The sequence below is a fragment of the Phalangium opilio genome, unplaced genomic scaffold (assembly GCF_054372755.1).
Source record: "Phalangium opilio isolate 3A_F unplaced genomic scaffold, DU_Popi_V2 ptg000521l_1, whole genome shotgun sequence".
In the NCBI taxonomy this organism is placed as follows: Eukaryota; Metazoa; Arthropoda; class Arachnida; order Opiliones; family Phalangiidae; genus Phalangium; species Phalangium opilio.
In genome coordinates, this window is record NW_028324240.1 from 345001 (window position 1) to 355556 (window position 10556).

Consider the following 10556-nt stretch of genomic DNA (forward strand, 5'->3'; position numbering starts at 1 on the left):
TTCTTTGGATAGAAAGTATGTGTGACAGTGCTCAACGAATTTTCTTTGAACGCTTTCCATTTTTGCTATCAAATATAAGGCACCACTCCCCCAGGCAAGACAACCAAAGAGTACTCGAGACCTAACTAGGGCCATATATAAAACACGAAAATGTCTTAAGGATTTTAATTTTCGGCAAATTTTTAGACTAACTGAGAGAGTCCGTCGACACAGACCAGCCATCCGAGTTATATGGTCCTTGTAATATAAACCGCGGTTGAATATTATACCAAGGTCTTTAACAGACGTTTTGCATGGTATAATAGCCTTCGATACCGAATAAGAATTTTGTATCTCACGAGAGACCCGCCTAGTGAAGGACACGTGGATAGACTTGGTTGGATTAATTGCCAGGTTGTTGCGGGAGCACCACCTGTCAATCGTGTCAAGGTCCTGCTGTAACAGCTGACTGTCAAATTTAGTGTTTATAATTTTGGAAAGTTTATTGTCGTCTGCTAGTTGTAATAAGTAAGAATTTCGAACCAAAACTTGCAAATCATAGAGGTAGATATTAAATAACAGGGGACCTAACGACGAGCCCTGTGGAACGCCGCATGAAACTCCATACGTAGAGGTAGTAATTTTCGAATTACATTTCAGAACGTTGACACGACCAACCAAGTAGTGTTTAATCCAAGCCAAAAGATTACCAGTCAATCCGAGTGCTTCTAACTTATCTCCTAGGTAGGTGTGAGAGACTCGATCAAATGCCTTGGCCAGGTCCAGGAAGATCACGTCTACCTGGCCCTGTCCCACAACCTGGGGGGCGACGTAGTCCAAAAAGGCGACGTGGATAGTATCCACTCCTCTGCCAGGGACAAAGCCATGCTGACAATTGTTAGGCAAAAAACTAAACCAACGTTGTAAATGTTGGTGCATGACGCGATCGAAAACCTTAGCCAAGACACAAAGTAACGATATTGGACTGTAGTTTTTGACGTCACAGGACGCACCAGATTTAAAAACTGGAACTACTACAGCCCTTTTCCAGAAGTCAGGAAAGCACTGCTTCCGGATGGACAAATTAAAAATATGCTCCAGGACTGGCAGAAGCAAGTCCCCACAACCTTTTATAATAAAAGAGGGAATTTGGTCGACGCCAGTTGAAAACTTAGTTGGTAGTTTCATAATAGCTTGATAAATAGCAGCTTGAGAAATGGCCTGATCACTGTAAGTATGGGTGACCAAGCCACTAGTGTCCATTTCGTACTTTGTGCCGGGTTGGGTTTTATCAAGGGCTATATTTGAAAAATGGTCAACGAAGGTAAGCCCCAATTCTTCGGAATCTGATATGAATTTAGAGCCAATTTTCAAAGAGATGGTGTTTTCCCGTGTTTTTATATTGTTATTTACAAAACGCCAAAATTTTTTGGGATGGGCTAAAGCGTCTCGGCAAACCAGACGAGCCAGAACGGACTTGTCGCGATCAAGGAGTTTCCTCACTTGAGCACGACACGACCGATAGCTGCCTATGTCCACCGAGGCACCAGTGCGCTTTTTCTTTTTATAAAAATACTTTTTAGTTTTAATAGCCTTTTGAAGCTCACGGGAGTACCAATGTGGAAATTTAGAGCGCGAACGAGGGGGCTTTAGGGGGATGGAATTTACCATAGCACTAGTTAAGCAGAGTGTTAGGGTATTGACACAAAAATTAACATCCTGAGAGTTGTAAACAAGCGACCAGTCAAAGTCCCTAACGCAACAGTAGAGTTCATGATAGTCCCCTTTGCTAAAGTTATAGCTTGGGGCAGTTAGAATGTCTGGAATTGAAAAATCCGCGCAGAGCGAGACCGTGAACGGAGGATGAAAATTGTCTACAGGTACAAACGGGTCAACTAATTCGGAGAGTGTCAGACCGTTGATATTAGTAAAACATAGATCTAGTAAGTTACTGTCACCAACAGGCTTGTTAATTTGGTTTAAATTCAGTTCATAGCAGAGATCGAAAATATGCGACGATTTTAATCTAGTACTATAGGAGCAGCCCTGAGTGCCACAAAGATCCCAGTCAACACCAGGTAGGTTAAAGTCTCCAAGAAGTAATATGTTCCCTTCAAAATTTCTAAGTTTTTCAATTAAAGTGGACGCGTATTGCCGATATTGGGTGTCCGTGGTTGAAGGACGGAAATAGCCACAACCAAGAAGTAATGTGGAATCATTGTCAACCTTTATCTCAAGGAACACACACTCGTCAGCGACCTCCAAATCCCGACGCCTGGTACACACATAGGACGTCTTTATGGCAATCAGGGCACCTCCACCTCTAACATTAAGAAACTCCGGATCAGGGCGATCTGCGCGAAAAACAGAATATTCTATAGGAAAATAATCCAGGGTAAAATGGGTATCATTTAGCCAAGTTTCGGTTAAACAGATAATACTAAGATCATTGACAATTACGTTATTGAAAAATTCATCAGATTTAGTTCTTAAGCCCCGCACGTTTTGGTAAGCAAAATGTACTTCAATCATCTTGATTATCGGACGGGTTATAAGTGACCTGCACCGGAATGGAGGTGTCGACATCAAGCTCAGAACTATGTTTATGGTCGTCCTTGGGTACACCATAGAAGTCCATTATTAAGCAATCAATAGGCCATATGAGGAATCTATGACTAGTTACTATAGGTTTTAATACATGTGAAATTAAGCCGCGCTATTTAATGTGTTTCAAGTTAATTGTGAATAAATCAAATTTATCACCTATGGTGTTAATTGTAGCCTCTATGCGATTTAAAGGAACAAGTATCTTTTTAGGGGCAGTAAAAGTCTTAGGGTACCGCGTTGATCGAGGCACATGGAAACTTAATTTTTCTATTAAATTGGGCAAGTTCAACCGGTTATAAATTAATTTGTTAACAAATTTGTAGTCATTTAATTGACAAAGGTAAGAAACGGGTTTTAAATTTAGAACTTCGAGTAAATGGTGATAGTCATATATTTCATTCTGAAGAAAATATGTATGGCAATATTTAATGAATTTACGTTGTACACATTCCAATTTAGCTCTAAGGTACAGAGCGCTACTACCCCAAGCGAGACAACCATATAACACTCGAGACCGAACTAATGCCAGGTACAGTATTCGAAAATGTCTTAAAGATTTAATTTTTTTACAAATTTTTAGAGTGACAGCAAGTGTTCGGCGACACAAACCAACCGTACGGGTAATATGGTCTGTATAATATAGTCCACGGTCAAATAGAATACCAAGGTCTTTGACAGAATTTTTACATGGGATATCTTTATTAGAGACCGAATAAAAATTGATTATCTCACGTGAGACCCTCCTAGTGAAGGACACGTGGATTGACGTGGCTGGATTAATAGCGAGATTATTTTTGAGCACCACAGAGCAGTCGCATCAAGGTCCTGTCGCAAGAGCTGGCTATCGAATTTGGAATATATAATTTTGGATATTTTATTGTCGTCAGCTAGTTGCATATGCAGCTATGACTCATAAAGACGTTTCTGAACGAGAGATGGTGTCTGGTGTATTGGCCCATTCAGAAAACACTGCAGCCAAGCTCTATCGATTACTGAATGTGGAGCATATTTTGGAAAGAATAAATAAATTGCGTAGTGTTGAACAAGGTATTTTAAATTATTTTTATTTTTTCTCATATATATTTCAATATATACTCAAATCTGATATTTTTACAGAAGCTTATATCAATGTTGACGCCAGTACCAGCAAGACCACGCCCTCCATCATCTCGAAATCAACGGATTCGTCAGGAGATTTTTACAGAAGCTTATATCAATGTTGACGCCAGTACCAGCAAGACCACGCCCTCCATCATCTCGAAATTAACGGATTCGTCAGAAGGAGAACCCCAAACTGATGCCGCCAAGAATTTCAAGCTTCAATACCTCCGCAACACCCGAAGGTATTAAAATTTCTATGATTTGAAACACGCGAATTTTAGGATGAGCTTTTTCTTTATATTTGGTGATTATTTTACATATATTTGGTGATTATTTTACATTTGACATGTATAATAATGTTTCCAATTTCAATCAGATGAAAATACTCGTTATAAAACATTAAAGTCAATTCTGAACGAACTTGTACCACCAACCCCACGTGCGAAGTTTCCGTTAAAGGAAGAATTTAAGATAATTATACAACAAGCGATGCAATGGAATTTAGGTGAAAAGAAGTTCAAAAACATACGCGACGTCTGGTACCAAAGGCAGGATAATGCACGAGCTATGGACATTGCCCAACAGTATGATTATTATATAGTTTATTCATGAAATGATATTAATAATGTTTATTCATGAAATGATATTAATAATGTTTATTCATGAAATGATATTAATAATGTTTATTCATGAAATGATATTAATAATGTTTATTCATGAAATGATATTAATAATGTTTATTCATGAAATGATATTAATAATGTTTATTCATGAAATGATATTAATAATGTTTATTCATGAAATGATATTAATAATGTTTATTCATGAAATGATATTAATAATGTTTATTCATGAAATGATATTAATAATGTTTATTCATGAAATGATATTAATAATGTTTATTCATGAAATGATATTAATAATGTTTATTCATGAAATGATATTAATAATGTTTATTCATGAAATGATATTAATAATGTTTATTCATGAAATGATATTAATAATGTTTATTCATGAAATGATATTAATAATGTTTATTCATGAAATGATATTAATAATGTTTATTCATGAAATGATATTAATAATACTAGGTATTTATAAATAATTCAACTTTATTTACGCAATAAAATTTTAAAACTCGGAAAAACAATAAATTTTACCGAGCTCCGACGACTAGTTTCGCATCTTACAGATGCATCATCAGACCTGATGATGCATCTGTAAGATGCGAAACTAGTCGTCGGAGCTCGGTAAAATTTATTGTTTTTCCGAGTTTTAAAATTTTATTGCGTAAATAAAGTTGAATTATTTATAAATACCTAGTATTTTATACGCAAGTAGTCCGGTAATTAATTTTTATTAATTATAAAGATATTAATAATGTTTATTCATGAAATGATAGGGTTGTAAATTTTCCGGAAAAATAAAACGCGGAAAATTTTCCGGAAAAATAAAACGCGGAAAATTTTCCGGAAATTTGTCCGGAAAATTTTCCGCTAATCGGAAAAATATAAAACTAGCAATTATGTGAGCTTTGAGTCAATTTATCTAACTTTTAAAGATCTAAAACATTCTCCAGTTATTTAGCCATCTTTAGTAGATCTATTAAAGTACCACCAAATATTAGTGGTTGATTTTCCCATAATTTGTGACTTTAAACAGGGTTAACAAACTTAAAAACATTAACAACATAACACCTCGTTTCCCTTACAATGACGCAGACGATCACTATCCTTTATGCCTGATAATTTTAGTTTCACTTGGGTCTCTTAACGTTTAGGTCTCGACCCTATGCATGCAAGCGATAGCAAATGAGTGAGCTTTTCCTATAGAGAATAGGGGTCACTAGACACTGTGCCCTTGGACAATTTTTTACACCTCCGAATTCACCTAAAACAAAATAATGAATGTTTTGAAAAGAAAGGCAATTGAAAAATTTTAAAGTTTTAACTTTTTAGTTGAAAAACCGGTAGCGGAAAAATACGGAAAATTTTCCGGAAAAATATAGCTCGGTCATTTTCCGACTTACAACCCTAGATATTAATAATGTTTATTCATGAAATGATATTAATGTTTTTTCAAACAGATTGAGATTTCCAAAAAGAGAGCCTAACTGGTCAAACGTAGAAAACAATTTGAAAAAGAAAGATATGATCACGAAAATTCAAAATTATTGGAAAGAAGGAGTAAGTATTTCGCCGTTTCAAAACTGGTGTCATGATATCTGTTTCTAGAGCTTAATAATATAAAATCAATTGTTCGGGTTATTACTTCTCGCATAAATTACACGAAGTTAACCTCTATGTTTTGAATTTACAGAGGCTTCCAGTACGCTTATCCAAGGAAGCGAGAGAATTGGAATTGGACGAGAAAATTAGAAAGCAATCTACTTTTTCCGTTCGGGTACGTATGTCAAACTGTAAAGCTTGGAAACGGGTTATTTGCAACCGGGGTTAGGTTGAGTTTAGATTTGGTTAGGTTTTGGTTTTTTGGCCTAAGTTCGGTTTAATTATTTAGAAAATTATCCTCTCTTTCAAATACGTTTTCTGACATGTAGATCTCACTTGAATAAAAACCATTTAAGAGAACAAGCTAAAATCTATGAAGGTGTGGACAATGTAAAAGGGTAGGTAGTGGGTGTTGAATAATTATTTTTGGGAATTTTTTGATGAATACTCGCACCCCTTTTTAACGTAATAATTTTTAGTGACGAAGATGAAACGTATCCATTGAACTTCAGTCATGATTTTACTAAAGCTGATGAACTTTCTAATGTAAAATTACTATTTCACATTTGACCGCTTTCCTAAAAGAGAAAGTGAAATTTCCAGACAAGCATTTGTTAATCGATGTGTTTTTATATAAGAACATGAAAATCACAATGAAAATTTTTCCCAATGATTTTTAGGTTGTTTTACTTGTTCAAATCATTTGGTTAGCATTCCACTTCACTCTTCCTTCAATAACTTTGCACTATTTTATTCATATTTGTAAGGAATTGGAAAAAAAATTCGGCATAAATCAAGATTCTCTGGATAGTCTGATTATCGAAAACCACTATAGGGTTATTTCTATACACCTTAATATTAAAAAAAAGTTATTTTCAAAGCGTATGAAATAGGGTTCGCCTTTGAAGAAACAGATTTCGCAAGAAAAAATGCTTGAACAGTCTTTAATTTTTGTAAATTTAGGCTACTTAACAAAACTTGTGATAAAAGCAAATCCTAGCAAATGTGCTGCAAGTGGCGAGGCTCTGGATTATCGTTTCAGAGAACATGGTTCTGCCGTAATTTATACCTGGATTTGCTAAAAAGTACCAAGTCTACTCACACAAAACTAAAATGCTTCTCAATAATTGATAGAAACTATAGTTGCAATTATGGCGATGCTCTAAATAGGAGCAATGGGCAACTCAACCCATGTTTCATGGACTACATTCCGGTAACTTGATGTTGGACAGTTGCATTCTACTTTTCTGAAATTTGTTTTCGAAAATAGCAAAGTATTTTAGTTTTTCTAAGGTGAATTTTTTTGGAAAAGATATGTTTCTAAAGTAAGTACGATTTTGTTACATTTATTTCGTGGAAATTAATTCGTGGAAAATTAAGTATTTTTGAACATTCGCGGATGAAACACCTTAAACTATCAGATTATCTTCTCAAAAAGTCTTTGACATAACACTAATAACATACTTGGCTAATTGATTACTTAGGGGAATTCAGAAATATGAAATAACAGTTGTTTCATTTTCCTTGCACTAACGCTTTAGAAACCGAAATAGTATGGCAAATCTCCATTTATAGCCTCATTTTGGATTAGCGCCTCTCCAGCTGCCTGAACTTCGTGGTAACCCTCATATACGCCATCAGGGAAAGGGTACCTCCCCCTGATACTGATCACGCAGCAGGCTGGTAAAGGGGCTCTTACTCCCGATTCTAATCTACCACGCAACCATAAACAAAGATTTTGATAACCTTGGTATCGCATATTTGTGTTCTCAACGAAGAGCTCTTTAACGTTGTTGTAGAAACCGAACCTAATGCGCATTGACAAAACCAAAACTGCCGGCTCCAGGCACAATAGTTCAAATACTGGCGTTCGAGAAATGCAGTTTTCTCTGTACCGACACATACATTTTCGATAGTGGAGGGCATGTTTACGCAAAATCTACATACGCACAAAGATAAGTCTCCATGGGGATCGGTGTTCGGCGGTGTGGGGGGATTTGACTGAGGTGGCGAAGAATTGGGAGCGCACCTTGATGAAGTTGATGGATGAAGAATTGGAGATTTTAAGCCGTCCGAAGGCAGTTCTACAGGGGAATGGGTGGAGATTTGGGTAAGGTAGAAATCGATGGTGAGGTGTTTTTATTATTTCTGCGATAAAGTTCGCGTGGTACATTCATTCAAAATGCAAGGTTAATTGCCTACAAATTAAATCTAAAAAATCAAACGTAATAATAATAATAAGAGGCTTTTATTGGAGCAACCTTTAAGAGGCAAAGTCTTATTTGCAAAGGTATCCATTGGTCACATATTTACATACGATTAAAATAAAGTTAGAGTTAACATGGTTTCAGAATAAATTATTAAGATAGGAATTTACGAGATTTTTAATCAGTCTAGGCGATTCTATAGATTTAATGGAGTTCTCGAGGTCGTTCCAGGGGGCCTATTCTGTAATTTTCTTAGATCTCGATCTCGATCTCGAATCGAATGCGATCTCGAAGATAGCCGTATCGATCGAGATCCTTCTCGAACGAAGAATGGTATTCTGTAACGCATATAGTTCGAGTTCGATACCGGAGTTGTCGATCTTCGAGTACGAGATAGTTGTCGAAAGAGAGACGTACTTCCGGTTTATAGGGAGGGTCTTCGTTAGTCACGTGATCAACTGAAACCAATGAGGGGGCGCGAAAAGTTGCAACTACTAATAGCAGACGAAACAAAATACCGTATTTTTGTTTGGATTGACACTTTGACAGAATTATTTTGGTTAATTTTGTCGAGTGTTTGGAGTGTAGTGGAGCGAAAAATGTCTAGTTCGAAGAAGCGTGTGTCTTCATCTCAACAAAAAACAATTATAAGTTATTTAGAAGAAAATGAAAGGTTTAAAACCAGAAAATTATCTGCGGGATTTACAATTGAAAATTATGAGAAAATGTGGGATGCGTTAACAGAACTGTTAAATGCCGATGGTACAGGCCCAAGCAAAAGCACTGATAAATGGAAAAAGGTAAGCAAATTTTGATACATTTCATTGCTGAGGTAATTAAATTATTTACTTCTATCATGATAGGTATTGGCTGACTGGAAAAGTAATTGTAAAGCTAAAGCAGCTCGAATCAAGAAGTCCTTAAATGCAACAGGTGGGGGTGAAAAGTCAACAGAGGTTCTTACACCTCTAGAAGAGCAATTATTGGCTGTTTATGGTAAAGAAATGGTGGAGGGAATAGCTTCAGCTCAAGAATATGGTCTACTTGATGATGTAAGTTTACAGTCGAGTGCAATGACGTTGGGTAAAAACAGGGAATTGTAATTTTACAACAGATCTATAACTCACTAGCTTAGTTATAATGGTTGTAATATTATAACGTATGTGATCTGCTGAACAGAGTGAAACAACATCAACTGTTGAAATGACAAGTGATCATAGTGATGAACGTCAGGCCCGAGCGTTGAAAGAAAACTTCTTTAATGTGGGTTATCAGAATAGAAGCACCTTGCCGACTGAAAACACTCCTTTAAAACCTACAAGCAGTGTTTCAAAGAAACCGCTTCCATCTACAAGTTCCTCGTCAGTATATGCTGGTTTAGAAAACTACATTATCGATGATTTTGATAGCGCTAGTGAAGAGCCTATTGTTGCTAATGAAAACAAGAGACATATCGAAAAATAAGCTAAAAGTAAGTTAAAGTGACTAACAAGAGAGGAGCCCATTGAATCTTAACTTTATTTTAGTCAGCATAGAAAAAAGACAAAAATTGATGACGGAAGGCAAAAAAGCAAAACAAAGTGAATTTGAAAATACATCGTCTCTGTTGGAAAAGCTCCAAGACTCTCAGAATGATGTTTTGAAAGATATAGCAACTTCACTATCACGCCACGCTAAAGCCACCGAAGACCTGGTTTTGCAACAAAAACAACTAGTGGAAATAAAAAAAGAAAAAAATCTCATTGAGAAATTGAAACTAGCAACTCATAAGCGTACAAATGATGTGATCCAGATGTTGGTTGATGCAATAGCTAAGAAAGATACTTAGTTTAACCAAAATACTATTTATTCTACAATTATTATAAATACTAACTTAAATGTTCCTATAAATTATAACTAAATAATATATTCTGTATAAATAATTTAAATAACCAAAATAATTTATTCTGTTTAAAAACGTTAAACAACAGTTCATAAAAATAAAAATAGCATTTATACACGTTTAAACTTTGTCAAGTAAATCTTCTTCTAATTATCTGATCACGGGTTTGTTGGCCAGCCAACTTCCATTTATCCGCTCGGTTTACTACTGGGGGCGCAACATCTTCCCATGGTTGATCATCCACCCATAGTCTATCATCTGGCCCATATTCAAAATCTTCCAATGGTTCTAATGTGTTAAAATCACTTGGTACACCCCGCAATATACAAATGTTATGCAAAACGACACATGCGTTGATAATTTTTGTTGCTTTTTGGGGGGAATAATGAAGAACGCGGTCCTTAAGTAAGCAGCGAAAGCGCTGTTTTAAAACACCATTACAACGTTCGATAACGCATCTCGCAGATTGCTGACTTAGAGAAAAACGTTCTTGTGGAGATCCAACCAGTGGTTTAGAAATAGGAGTGATTAGCCATGGGAGAAGCGGGTAGC

General features: G+C 36.0%; 2 protein-coding genes across 3 annotated transcripts in view; one reads left to right on the forward strand and one right to left on the reverse strand.

Moving 5' to 3' along the window:
- The window catches only part of LOC149589654 (uncharacterized), a 6053-nt gene extending 3488 nt beyond the window's left edge, over nt 1-2565 (reverse strand). The window contains exon 1 of the mRNA XM_089861827.1: nt 608-2565. Coding sequence (XP_089717953.1) covers nt 608-2565 — 1958 coding nt within the window. The remainder of the gene's footprint in view (nt 1-607) is intronic.
- Nucleotides 2566-8357: 5792 nt separating this feature from the next.
- LOC149589655 (uncharacterized) lies at nt 8358-10129 on the forward strand. 2 transcript variants are annotated; one of them, XM_089861817.1, is made up of 4 exons: nt 8358-8922; nt 8986-9174; nt 9302-9593; nt 9649-10129. In XM_089861817.1, the coding sequence occupies exons 1-3, from the start codon at nt 8590-8592 to the stop codon at nt 9584-9586; spliced, it is 807 nt and encodes a 268-aa protein (XP_089717943.1). In that variant the 5' UTR covers nt 8358-8589; the 3' UTR covers nt 9587-9593; nt 9649-10129. The 2 variants fall into 2 exon arrangements, with proteins under 2 accessions (XP_089717943.1, XP_089717942.1); XM_089861816.1 differs by having other exon boundaries at nt 9302-10129.
- Nucleotides 10130-10556: the final 427 nt, after the last annotated feature.